The sequence below is a fragment of the Capra hircus genome, chromosome 3 (assembly GCF_001704415.2).
Source record: "Capra hircus breed San Clemente chromosome 3, ASM170441v1, whole genome shotgun sequence".
NCBI lineage: Eukaryota > Metazoa > Chordata > Mammalia > Artiodactyla > Bovidae > Capra > Capra hircus.
The window spans coordinates 35,060,262-35,075,015 of record NC_030810.1 but is presented as its reverse complement, the minus strand read 5'-3'; the positions used below and the strand labels follow the sequence as shown (position 1 = coordinate 35,075,015).

The 14,754-nt window shown below is 40.7% G+C and overlaps 1 protein-coding gene across 1 annotated transcript in view; it reads left to right on the top strand.

The window, feature by feature from the left end:
- Positions 1-14,754, top strand: part of C3H1orf87 (chromosome 3 C1orf87 homolog) — an 83,906-nt gene that overhangs the window by 48,551 nt on the left and 20,601 nt on the right. Inside the window, exon 8 of the mRNA XM_005678339.3 lies at positions 12,901-12,965. Coding sequence (XP_005678396.2) covers positions 12,901-12,965 — 65 coding nt within the window. The remainder of the gene's footprint in view (positions 1-12,900; positions 12,966-14,754) is intronic.

Sequence of the window (14,754 nt, the reverse complement as noted above, 5' to 3'; positions counted from 1 at the left end):
GGAGGAGCCTGATAGACTGCAGTCCATGGGGTCGCTAGGAGTCAGACATGAATGAGCGACTTCACTTTCACTTTTCACTTTCATGCATTGGAGAAGGAAATGGCAACCCACTCATGTTCTTGCCTGGAGAATCCCAGGGACAGGGGAGCCTGGTGGGCTGCCGTCTGTGGGGTAGCACAGAGTTGGACACAACTGAAGTGACTTAGCAGCAGCATACACTTACAAACGATTAATGTATTACATAACTTATTGATGTATGATGTTTATTGTTGTTATAAATTAATCTCTGATAGACTATAGACTGTAGTGCCATAGGGCAGGCAGAAACTTTATTTATTGATGTATCCCAAGTATATAGAGCAGTGCCTGGCACCTAGTGGGTATTTGACAAATATTTATGGAATTGAACTGAACTAGGGGAAGAATAAAGTTTCAAAATGCTGAGGAATGCAGATACATAAATTTTCCCTAATCCTTAGCTCATGGTCAGATTGAAGCAGCTTTCCCTAACTATCTCATCAAAATAATGTTCTGTGCTATACTCTCTCTTAGCATTCAGTAATATTCTTTCCTATCACTTATTACTATTTGTAACTATGTATTTATTTGTGTGACTTGTTAATTTAATGACTAGATAGTGATCTCCTTCTTGGCAAGGATCATGACACATTATATTCCATCATCTTGTAGGCCAGTATTTGGTACATGATAGACACAGTACCAAATTAATATTTGATTAATCCATTTATTCATTCATTTAACAAATATTTATGGAGTGCCCCAGTTCAGTTCAGTTCAGTTCAGTTCAATCACTCAGTCGTGTCCGACTCTTTGCGACCCCATGAATTGCAGCACTCCAGGCCTCCCTGTCCATCACCAACTCCTGGAGTTCCCTCAAATTCATGTCCATTGAGTCAGTGATGCCATCCAGCCATCTTATCCTCTGTCGTCCCCTTTTCCTCCTTCCCCCAATCCCTCCCAGCATCAGAGTCTTTTCCAATGAGTCAACTCTTCACATGAGGTGGCCAAAGTACTGGAGTTATGGAGTGCCTGCTGCTGCTGCTAAGTTGCTTCAGTCATGTCCGACTCTGTGCGACCCCATTGACAGCAGCCCACCAGGCTCCCCCATCCCCGGGATTCTCCAGGCAAGAACACTGGAGTGGGTTGCCATTTTCTTCTCCAATGCGTGAAAGTGAAGTCGCTCAGTAACTGTCTGACTCTTCGTGACCCCATGGACTGCAGCCTACGAGGTTCCTCCGCCCATGGGATTTTCCAGGCAAGAGTACTGGAGTGGGTTGCTATTGCCTTCTCCATATGGAGTGCCTACTGTATACCAACTACTATTCTAATCACTGGGAATATAGATATGAATAAAACAAAGTCCCTTCCCTTATGAAGCTTCTATTCTAAGGGGGAAGAGAAACTATAAATAAAGTCTGTGTGACATACCACACGGTGATAAAGGTTATGAGAACATCAAGTGGTAAATAGCATTTTGAGCTTGGCCAATGAATTTCCACTAGACCGGTTTTGGACATGGGAGTTTTCCTTCTGTAAAATGTTGGAGGTAGTTGGGTGAAGGTAAGGGAGGTGGTTAAGCAGGAAAAGCAAAAAAGTGGACTAAGAGCTGAATAGAAAATCAGTAAGCTAAAACTGAGACTCCCACAGGCACTGGTATAAAAGGCGAAAATGCAAGTTTCAAAGTTCATGTTATACTTGGTATACTTGATAGAAGTTCGGGTCCAGAACCAAGATTCCAGGAAATAGAAGTATGAGAATAAGAGTGAAAGAGAACAATGAGGTTAGGCTACTTATAATTATATGAAAATTCTCAACTTCCTACCATTTTATGTGTATTATCAGAGAAGCACATTGATTTTTTATTCACCTATCTTTGACCTTTGAATGTTCAAGGACATCAAGACTATGAGGCCAATGGAGAATTGCATTTATAAGTGATAAACCTATTTCATCCTTAAACAGTCATTGGCTAAAGCTCTTCTGTTAAATTAAATCCATTCCGTTAAGGGCTTTGTATGCAAACCTATATCCTTAAGAGATTACAGATGCAATTTAGACATACATTTTAGAAGCTGAATGCATGAATCATTATTTTAGTACATATTGTCCATTAATCTGCCGTTCTATTGGGAACCCATTTGGAATGTGGCTGCTTACTAATTAGCAGGATTCTAGTGCTGAGCTGCTTCCTGATTAAATGTCCTTTAAAATCAATAAAACATCAGGAGGGATTATGGTGATGTGGGATTAGCCCCATCTAACCAAATAAAATGAGTTGTGTTCTTTTCTTAAACTGTCACATTGCAAGAGCTGATGAGAGGAACAATTTCGAGCATGCTGCAGCAAAGTTGTTGTTGTGTATCTCTGTTTGAGTGTGTGTGTTTTAACATTGAGATTTTGTTTTTTGCCATTTGCCTACCAATTAGCAAAGACGTTAGTGAATGACTGCCAGAGTAAGGCGATTTTGAGGAAGACTTGATTACGATTTCAAATCTCTACTCTGAATCACCCTTATGTAAAATGAATTCAGGTTGTGTTGGATGAAAATTATTATCCCAGTTCTTGGCCAGGAATGTGTAAGTCAGAATTAGCATTTAATGTTTCTGTGTGACTTTGCAATAAATGGTAATTAAGGAGAGCAGAGAGAGAACAGGAGGCAAACTAATACTCTAAAATTGTATTGGCAAAATTAAATGCTTCAAACCCAGTTTAAAACATAGGCACTCAAGCCAAATTGTGTCGGGGGAGGGGATAAGTAATGAAGCTGCTATGGGTGGCTTCATAAATAGAGTGGCACAATTGACACAGCCCCAAGTAGACCTTATCATACACATCTGGCCCATTATTGGGAGTGCAATTAGGTTGAGACTGGTCTGATAATCCCAGGAACAACCAGAGGATTTTAAGAGATAAAGGAAACATGAGGTGTCCAATTCAGCAATTACTTTTTAATGGGAATAGGAAGATTGTAAGGGAATAGGAAAATTGTGAGCTATTAGAGGTATGGTATGAATCCACCCATTGGTTGGTCTTGGAAACCAGATCTGGCTTTTAAGAGTTCATTAATTACAATCTTCTCTTCCAGAGCCTGTTCCTATGGGGTAAGAATTCTAATAGTAATATTGCTAATTAAGTTAGTAGTAGTAGCCAACATTTACATAGTGCTTACTATATTCTCAGGCAATGTTCTGAATGCTTTATAAATATTAATTCTTTTAATCCTTGCACCTACCTCATGAGATAGGTACTATTACTTTTCAAATGAGGAAGCTGGGGCACTGAGAAGCTAAAACTAGTATGTAACTGATAAATTAATTCATCAATAAGACTAAGTCCATACAGGCTCTCTAGCTTCAGGTTCTCGGCTTTTAATGCACTGTAACAACTCTCCTACAACTCCTATGAAATTTAAAGGCCTATAGGATAGTGCCCAGGCACAGGGGCTTTAGGCAATCTGCCTGCATTTCACAGTCAGCTCTAACCTTGGGCTTGGTGCTGAACACGGGTTTGGATTTTGAGGAACTCAGTATCTTCCTGCCCTAGGACCCAGAGGAGGTGTAGGTTATGAATACAAAAGTGAAGAGGCTTTAGTTCCAGCATCAGGTATGATCCAAGGAACCCCAGGGCTTGTAGGTAGCATCTCCTCACTGGTAGAGCACCTCCACTGCCCCTTCAGCCCCCATCTATGCAGAAAGGCAACGTGAGCAGGCCTAGATGGAAATCCCAACAGTCATATGCCCTGGCTTTGAGAACATGGACAAGTCATTGATTTCTCTGAACATTACATTTCCACCTGTTAAATGAAAAAAGACAAATCTTTTTGCCTAGATTTGAGAGTTTATTGCTTGTCTACCAAGTAAAGACCGTGCTTTTCACGGGTAAATGGAAAGTGAGAAGAATACAATTTAGGCTACATGATTAGGGAGATGAAAGCTGAGAAAGATGCTGCAGTTGGATGAGCGTTTCCAGCAGCTGAGTTAAATAAGAACCAAGATAACCCCCTGACTCAGAAGGATTTATTTATTTCCACCTACTATGTTCACAAATAGGGCTACATGCTCTACATGGCTTATCTCATTTTATATTTCCAACAGTCCTACGAATTAATGTTTTTATACCCACCTCACAGATGAATAAAATGAGGTTCAAAGTCTAGGGAAAGGCTACCCACTCCAGTATTCTGGCCTGGAGAATTCCATGGACTGTATAGTCTATGGGGTCACAAAGAGTCAGACACGACTGAGCAACTTTCACTTTCAGAGTCCTTAAGTAAGTTGTCCCCAAAGTTGGGACTCTTTAAACCTTTCTTCCTATTGTGGGTTGAATTGTATCCCCCTAAATTCATATGTTGAATCCCTAACTCCCAGCCTTTAGACCATGTATTTAAAGATAAGATCTTTAAAGAGATGACTAAGATAAGGTCATTAGAGTAAGCCTCCAGCCAATCTGACTGGTGTCTTTATAAGGAGGAAATTTAGACACATAGAGAAACTCCAAGGATGCGCTCTTACAAAGAAAAGACCCTGCATTCAGTTCAGTTCAGTTCAGCTGCTCAGTCGTGTCTGACTCTTTGAGACTCCATGGACTGCAACCCACCAAGCTCCTCTGTCCATGGAGATTCTCTAGGCAAGAATATTGGAGTGGGTTGCCATACCCTCCTCCAGGGGATCTTCCCAACTCAGGGATCGAACCCAGGTCACCTACATTGCAGGCAGATTCTTTACCAAATAAGCCACCAGGGAAGCCCCGCACTTTTTTTTTTTTTTTAATGGCAACCCAAGCAGACTATACAGCCCCCTGCAGGCTAAGAGTCACCTCCACGGTCTTCTTTCTACTCACCTCCTTTTCCTAGAATATTTTGTGCCCCTCAGTTGGAATAGTAGATTGCAGGGTTCTCAAGGGAATGGCTTCAATGATTTAACTTTTCAAATCATGGGACTAACCTATAATTCTAGCAGTCTGAACAGAGCTGGCTCTTCAGTACTACTAAACACTCAGCGGAGCTTGGTGGGACTTGTAGAAGCCAATCAGATAAGAGATGGAAAGGAGTATCTCAGAGATAGAAGGAGCAGTATGCGCCAAGATAAAAAAGCAAACAAGAACATAACAAGTTTGGAGAACCACAGACTGTCCATTTTGGCCAGAGTATACATTTCACAAGGTAAAGAAAGGTGATGAGTTTCAGAAGGAAGTACCACATACGTTTGAGTGAATCCTGAATGAAACTCACAGAGAAACATGTCACCTGTAAATAACATCATCAAGATTATGAGGGTGTTTCTATAAAATAGCCCCCATTTTGAGTTTTTGCTGTGGTTAGACTTTTGGGTTTTGTGTTAATATATAGGACTTTTGTGTAAAATGTCATCTCCTTCAGAGATGACATTTTAATTTTATTAAAATTCCAATGAACAAATGAAGTGGCAAGAAAACAAAAATACCAGAAGCAAAAACTAATAGGCACTCTAATGTCAGAATCTAGAAAGAATCTCCACTGGCTACGAACGGTGGAATCTGGGAAAATCTTGGTGCCCCAAGCTCTCCTGCCTATTTATGTAAAGTGCCAAAAACAGAAGATATTTTTGTCCCTTCACCACAGTTTTCTCCTTGATCTGGAGGCCCCAAGTCTTAGGTAACGAGAAAATTACATAGGTACTACTTTCTGTATCTGCTTGAGTACAGTTGCTTCCTCTCCTTCTCTCATCCAAGATTACACACCAGTGCACTTACGCTCATACTGCTTTTCTGTGTCTATGCAGAGATCACAGCTCCTAGGAAGGACAGAGCATAAAGTGGGTGTGAGGAAGGCAGGAATGGCTAAACTCGGCTGTGGTGTTTGTATCCGGTGAAATGTAATCCTGGAAATGTAATGTCACGTAGGTTGGAGCAGAAAGAGGCGCTCCCTGGTAGTTGTGTATGTTGCTACTGCTGCTAAGTCGCTTCAGTCGTGTCCTACTCTTTGCGGACCCCATAGACGGCAGCCCACCAGGCTCCCCCGTCCCTGGGATTCTCCAGGCCAGAACACTGGAGTGGGTTGCCATTTCCTTCTCCAATGCATGAAAGCGAAAAGTGAAAGTGAAAGTGAAGTCGTGTCCGACTCTTAGCGACCCCATGGACTGCAGTCTACCTGGCTCCTCTGTCCATGGGATTTGCCAGGCAAGAGTACTGGAGTGGGGTGCCATTGCCTTCTCCGTATGTTGGGAAGTGTGTAAAAAATGAACATACAGAAATGTCAGAGTTGAGAGACCAGAAGGGGGCGCTCTCATGCCCCACGATACTAGAACTCAGCAGCAAGGAAGATTTCTTTCTTGATCAGAACTCAGCCAGTGAGAAGCCATGGACACTTGGTTTTCTATAGCGCTCCCAACGCCACTTTCCTTTCTATAAAAAGTGTGTTCTCTTTCCTTGCTGTCTGGGGCACTTGAGCATGCCTCACCATGATTGGAGACCACGATTTACAAATCTCTACTGATCCTGAATAAACCTGTCTTTGTTGGAGAAATATCTGGCAGTCTGTTTCAGGTCAACAAGTGTACCCATTATGACTACACCAACATAGTGTCTGATATCCAACAGTTGTGATGGGAAGATCCCACCTCTGAAGTGGTCCCACCTGAGAGGCACCAGGAAAACGCCCAAGGAGCACCAGTTGGTAGGAGCAGTCATTCGCCCCTTGACTGAGGGCTGAATGAGCAGTGAGTAGGGCCAGAGGAAACCTATTAAATTCATCTACTGTGCTGTATTGAATGTGAACAGTTTCTCATTTGACACTAAATAAAGAGAAAACCCCAACGTATGAGGCCTAATTTTTAAAAATACTGTAGAACAAGGAAAGTAACCATGCTCCTGCAGACTCCAAATAACAGCAAACTTCTGAAAATGATTTACTCTAGAAACTAGAAAACATTTAGAAATCCACTGGTGTTCTCTCTAGGATATAAAGAGCCATGTCTCTGTTGAAATGAATTGGAAAGTAATAAGCATAATGAGATTAAAAGGCTATTAAAATGAAATGCAAAAAGCACTAAAGTGAAAAGAAGAAATTAAAATGAACTTGGTGAAATGTGGCTAGTTTCAAGGAAACAAACTTCTACAGCATAATGAAGAGGTAACTGGGATTATAGCTATGTTTGGTGATGGATGTTAACTAGACTTCTTGTGATCATTTTGCAATCCACACATATATCGAATCTTTATGTTGTACACTCGAAGCTAATATTTTATATGTCAATTATATCTCAATTTAAAAAGTATAACAATCAAGGAAAGCTGAATATTGCTAGATATTCTATGATATTAAGACACTTATTTAAATGTTTAGGTCAACAAACCTTTTTTATAAAGGGTCACATAGTAAAGTTTATAGGCTTTGTGGGTGTATAGTGTGTTGTAACTATTCGACTATGTCGTTGTAGCCTGAAAGCAGCCAAAAACCATATGTAACAAATAGCCAGGACTGTGTTTTAATAAAATACTACTTACAAAAGAAAGTGTGATAACCAGAAATTAATGATTAGCAAAATTAACACTAGAATAAATCTAATTCAGAACATCAGAATTGAGAAGTTTACACAAAATCTGGAGAAAAAAATGAAAAAGAACAGTAGAGATAAAAGAATAAGAGTAGAGATTGAACCTAAGATGCTTTGATATTGTGGAATAAGAAACTAGAAGAACTGGACAAGACATGAAACAGAAGGTCACAGCTAAAGAAACTTTGCAGAAGTAAGGAAAAAGAAAAACCCTGTGTACAGACAATGAATTCATTAAGATCTAAACTAAATTAAGAGGAAAAAAAAAAAGCATCCATGTTTCTCCTGACAAAACTTTTGTGCTACTGAGACAACGTGAATTATTTAAGGATGTAGCCAAAACAAAATTAAATTAAATCAAAGCAAATGAATTTTAAAATAATTATAAATATATCCAAATAAGACTGACCTCATACTTCTGCAAAGTGGACCAGTGGAAAGGAGGAACCTCTAATCTGGAGGACTAACTATAAATTATACATGAATTTTTGACTGGGCAGAGAGTTAGCACCCCTAACACACCCCACCCCTCATCACATTGTTCAAGGGTTAACTGTAGTTTGCTTCTTTCAATCTGGCATTTAAACACCATAATAAAGTTTAAAGTTAAAAAAAAAAAACCTACAATAATAAACATCAGAAGACCCTGGAACCATCTTCATGGAATTCTAAAGGGGGGGGGGCAGAAATATAACTGAAACCAAGTTATATTACATTTCATGTGTAAGGCCATAGAGTACAGCAGTTAAGGGTGCAGGATTTGGAGTCAGAGTTTAAATCCTGGCTACCCCATTAATCAGCATGTCCACGGGCAAGTTATTTACATGTCTCATGAGGTGGCTGTCTCAATTAAATGAGAGAATGCACAAAAGAGACTTAGAATGCTCATGAAAGGCCATTTTAAAAATTTGGATGACATTAGAATTTGAACTCGATCTGCCTGAATCTAGAATCAGGTTCACAGAGCTTGTCCTTCAATCCTGACCTCTCTGACTCAACATGGGGAATCTGGCACCTGCTACTGTGATTAGAATTATATTGCCTTTTGTGGCAGCAAAAACCCATTGCTATGTTGAAGATGTCTAGGGCTCTTTGGAGGTCCTAGAGTAATTTAAAGAGTATGGAATAAAGAAGATATTTTATTAAAGGACCTTAAGGATTTCATTGGTCACATACCACCTAAATCAGGCAATGTCCAAGTTCAGTACTTAGAAAAAATGTCCTGCAATTTCCTTCCTCTTCTATCAGCAAATATTCAAGAAGGGGCATGAGAGTGTCTGGTGCCATTTTGTCCAGAAACCTTGCCAAATATTTGCTAAGTTCTAACAGCTCTAAAAAATAAATGTTATGCAATGTGGAAATATCAATGGATCTGGGTTTTTGTTGTGTTGTTGTTCAGCAAGTCAGAAGATATTGTAGCCTTAAGCCTGGTCCTCCTAAGAGGAAGGAATTTCAAGAAGTGTAGCAGACAGGAGACGCTTCTCCTTAGGTTTATTTCCAGATTTGTGCTAATATCAGATCTTTGTATGTTAATTAAAATTCCTAGAGAGTGCTACTTTTCCAACCATCTTTTCCATGCCTAGCCCTTGTAGCAGCTGATATAATCATCAGTTTATCTAGCTGGTGGTTCTGCTTACCTATGCCTTGTCTATTCTTGTGCCCAAAGTGACATGAAGCTCTGGAGGTTATATTTTCTACACTGACAAAGAACTTTTCTAATTTGTGATGCCAGGTATAGAAAAGTTCTATTAAGTATAAGCAAAACAAACTAGTTACATATCTAATGAATTTATGGAGGTTCCTTAAAAAATATTAAAAAGCTACCATACAACCCAGCAATCTTCCTCCTGGGCATGTATCTGGAGAAAATCAGAGTTTGAAAAGATCCATGCACCCCCATGTTCACTGCAGCACTATTTACAATAGCCCCGAAGTGGAAGCAACCTAAATGTCCATCAATAGATGAATGGATAAGGAAGATGTTACAAAGTAATATTACTCAGCTATAAAAAGAATGAAATAATGCCATTTGTAACAACATGGATGAACCCAGAGATCATCATACTAAATGAACCATGCCAAAAAGAGAAAAAGAAATAGAATATGATATCGCTTATGTGTGGAATCTGAGGGGGAAAAAAGATACAAGTGAACTTATACAAAACAGAAGTTGATCCATAGACACAGAAAATAAATTTATGATTACCAAACGGGAAAGGAATGGAGGAATAAATCAGGAATTTGGGATTAATATATACACACTGTTATATATGAAGCAAAGAAGAACTAAAAAGCCTCTTGATGAAGGTGAAAAAGAAGAGTGAAAACGCTGGCTTACAACTCAACATTCAAAAAACTAAGATTATGGCATCTGGTCCCATCACTTTATGGCAAATAGATGGGGAAACAATGGAAACAGTAACAGACTTTAAATTCTTGAGCTCCAAAATCACTGCAGATGGTGACTGCCACCATGAAATTAAAAGACACTTGCTCCTTGGAAGAAAAGCTATGACCAACCTAGAAAGCATATTAGAAAGCAGAGACGTTACTTTGCCAACAAAGGTCCATATAGTCGAGCTATGGTTTTTCCAGTAGTCATGTGTGGATGTGAGAGTTGGACCATAAGGAAAGCTGAGTGCTGAAGAATGGATGCTTTTGAACGTGATGTTGGAGATGACTCTTGAGATTCCTTTGGAATGCAAGGAGATTAAACCAGTCAATCCTAAAGGAAATCAGTCCTGAATATTCATTGGAAGGATTGAGGCTGAAGCTGAAGCGCCAATACTTTGGCCACCTGATGCGAAGAGCCGACTCATGAGAAAAGACCCTGATGCTGGGGAAGATTGAAAGCAGGATGAGAAGGGGACAACAGAGGATGGGATGGTTGAATGGCATCACTGAGTAGATGAGCATGAGCTTGAGCAAGTTCTGGGAGATGGTGAAGGACGGGGAAACCTGGTGTGCTGACGTCCACAGGGTGGCAAAGAGTCAGACATGACTGAGCAACTGAACAACGGTCTATGACATAGATAACCAACAAGGACTACTATATAGCACAGGGGACTATACTATACCATACAGGAATTATATAGTAATAACCTATAAGGGAAAAAACCCTGAAAAAGTGTGTTTGTACATGTACATCCATGCATGCATGCTAAGTTGCTTCAGTTGTGTCCAGTTCTGTGTGACGCTGTAGACTGTAGCCCACCAGGCTCCTCTGCCCATGGGGATTCCCCAAACAAGAGTACTAGAGTGGGTTGCCATGTCCTCCTCCAGGGGATCTCCTCGACTGAGGGATCAAACCCACGTCTCCTCTGTCTCCTGCACTGGTATGTGAGTTCCTTACCACTACCACCACCTGGGAGGCCTAAATATATATACATATGTGTGTGTGTGTATTTATAAATCAACTATACTCCAATTAAAAATAAAGAGAATAAAATCACATGACATTAAAACTCTTCTAGACAGCCTAGGAGGAGAAGGCAATGGCACCCCACTCCAGTACTCTTGCCTGGAAAATCCCATGGATGGAGGAGCCTGGTAGGCTGCAGTCCATGGGGTCGCTAAGAGTCAGACATGACTGAGCAACTTCCCTTTCACTTTTCACTCTCATGCATTGGAGAAGGAAATGGCAACCCACTCCAGTTTTCTTGCCTGGAGAATCCCAGGGACTGGGGAGCCTGGTGGGCTGCCGTCGATGGGGTCACACAGAGTCAGACACGACTGAAGCAACTTAGCAGCAGGAGACAGCCTAGGACACATTCTCACAACTGGCTGTTTATATTTGCTTGGCTTCTGATGGGCAAAGAGGTGCTAAAAAATTCTTTTCATTAAAAGTTTGGTTGCTGCCAACAGAACTGTCTTACTAGCATAAACAAAAAGAAATACTTCAAAAAGATACAAAGTTACACACAAAATTAGGGAAGAATGAAACCTTGGGAAGCATTGAAACCAAAAAATAATTAGAAACACAGAGACAGAGTGGGAGAGAGGAAAGAAGGGAGAGAAGGATGGGAAAAGTGATAGACTGAGGTTAATTAGACAGGGTAGATCCCAACTTTGGCTAGAGAAGGGTATAGGACATTGATTGTAGTTCAATATCCTAGAGAAGCATATTTTTATATAAATGGAGAATGGATGCTGGACAAGCAAATGTAAGTTATTTTTCCTACCATAGTGTTCCTAAATTACTTGCAAGTTTTAAATGACTCCCTGATTATCACATGCCCACACATTACTCAATGCAATTTCTGCTTGGGGATTTCACTAAATATTGTCTATTTGCACTTAGCACCCACTTCTATCCCCTTTGTTCTTTCCTGTGTTGTAATACTTCCCATACTTGAGAAGCCTGTAAAGAACATTTACAAAGCTTCCTTGACATTAGTGTTAGTTGCTCAGTCATGCCCGACTCTTTGCGACCCCTTGGACTGCAGCCTACCAGGTTTCTGGTCCATGAGATTTTCCAGGCAAGGATACTGGAGTGGGTTGCCATTTCCTTCTCCAGGGGATCTTCCCAATTCAGAGATCGAACCCAGGTCTCCTGCTGCAGGCAGATTCTTTACCGACTGAGCTACAAGGGAAGCCCCTTGACATTGAGGTTTTGGAATTGACTTAAGTTCCATCACGGGGATGCCACTGCATGAGATTTGAAAGGCAGAAAGAGTGGCAAGAGAGGCAGGGACATTTTAAGTATATATTACTTTCCTGCAGTAGTAGCAACTCCAGACCCTCAGTTTTTGCAGTGGCCAGAATGCCATCTATACTGTCTAGTCACCAAACTCATGGTCAAGGGCAACTGAGACATCAGCCAGAGTTTCCTGCAGTTTTCTGGACTCTGGACCACATCTACTGAGACCTAACCCTTAGCCCATCAGCAGACACCAACCTCCATTCTACTAGCCCCTGCAATCATTTCATGGGCACTTAATTTCCATTTCTAGTAGAAACACCTAAGAAGAAAAGAAAGAAAATGAAGTCTCCCAGTTGTCCAGGTCTTTTTGACCCCATGGATTGTAGCCCTCCCAGGCTCCTCTGTCCATATAATTTTCCAAGCAAGAATACTGGAGAGAGTTGCCATTTCTTTCTCCAGTGGATCTTCCTGACCCAGGGATCAAACTCGGGTCTCCTGCATTGCAGGCAGACTCTTTACCATCTGAGCCACCAGGGAATCCCTGAAACACATAAAGTAGCTTCCATTTCCTTCACTGCACCCCTAATGATAGAGGCATCAAAAAATTCCTATGATATCACAGTCTATATAACTTTTAAGCTTTTTTGTACATTCTTTCAGAGCTTCCTACTTTGATCACAGATACTGTTTCCTTTTCTTGCATAGATGGGAGAATTTTGTTGAGTGGTTGGGCAGAGCTTCCTCTGATTTGTCATCTGATTTTCCTCCAGGTGAGTCTGGTTATTTTGTTCCTTAAGAGACCTCCAATTCCCAGAGATCTTGTTGATGCTGTGACTTAGCTCCAATGGCCTGTTCATTGCATTTCACCTCATTGCTCCCAGAAATGTAAATGGCTTACCAGTGAAGAAAAATTAAGAGTGAAGTTTGCATTAATGGCTATTTTTTAAGGTCAGTTAGATCATAAAAGGCATAATTCCCAGGTTTTTTTTTTAATTAAAGAGTTTATTTATTTTTAATTGATAAAATTAAATTGCTTTACAATATTGTGTTGGTTTCTACCAAACATCAACATGAATCAGCCATAGGTTTACCCATGTCCCCTCCCACTTGAACATCCCTCCCACCTCCCTCCCCATCCCACCTCTCTAGGTTGTTACTGGGCCCTGGTTTGGTTCCCTGAGTCATACAGCAAATTCCCATTGGCTCTCTATTTCACACATGATAAAATAGCTGTTTTTATGTTTCCATGTTACTCTCTCCATACGTCCCACTCTCTCCTTCCTCCCCAACCCCAGCTGTGTCCATGTCTGTTCTCAATGCCTGTGTCTCCACTGCCGCTCTGCAAATAGGTTCACCAGTACCATCTTTCTAAATTCCATATATATGCATTAGTATACGATACTTGTCTTTCTCTTTCTGACTTACTTCACTCTGTATGATGGCTCTAGGTTCATCCACCTCATTAGGACTGAGGAACATAGTGAAAGTGAAAGTGAAGTCGCTCAGTCGTGTCCGACTCTGTGTGACCCATGGACTGTAGCCCACCAAGCTCCTCCGTCCATGGGATTCTCCAGGCAAGAATACTGGAGTGGGGTGCCATTTCCTTCTCCAGGGCATCTTCCCGACCCAGGGATCGAACCCAGGTCTCCCACATTGCAGGCAGACGCTTTAACCTCTGCACCACCAGGGAAGCCGAAAATGTGTTCCTTTTATGGCTGAGTAATATTCCATCACATACATGTACCACAGCTTCTTTATCCATTCATTCATGTAGTATATCATGAAGCATTATCTAGAAATAGCCCTTTAATATGGATGTAGTTCATTTATAAAAGTTGATATTACTTATTAGAATTTCAGTTGCATAGTCCCTTAGATCTGGGAATCCTGTAGCTAGGTACTTTAGCTACTAATATCTCACCAAAAAGCTCTCCAAGATTTAAATACAGCAGTATAATTTTTGTGTGTGCTGTGTGCTTAGTCACTCAGTCATGTCCGACTCTTTGCAACCCCATGGACTATAACCTGCCAGGCTCCTCTGTCCATGGGGATTCTCCAGGCCAGAATACTGGAGCGGGGAGCCATTCCCTTCTCCAGGAAATCTTCCCAATCCAGAGATCAAACCCAGGTCTCCCACATTGAAGGAGGATTCTTTACCATCTGAGCCACCAAGGAAGCCAAGATCCTTCAAGGACCATTTTATTAAATTACAGTATATCCAATTAATATTACTATGCAGCTGAAAAATCACATGGCTGATCTAATACAGGAAGATTTCCAAGATATATTATTAAGTGAAATGATGAAGATGAATTGGGCAAAATATTTAGCAATTAACAAGTGTTAAATATGACAGGTGAAAAAATATGCATTGATACTAATCTGTTGTTGCAATTCTCTATTTAGTACATCCATCAACCATTTACTGGCTACCCTTTGGATCAAAATACAAGGTACTGAGAGTTTGGTGGGCAGTGTAGTATATCAGTTTGCATTCCAGTGAAAAACAGAAACCTCACTAGGTATTTCAAACAAAGGGAATTTATGGCCCGTGATTGA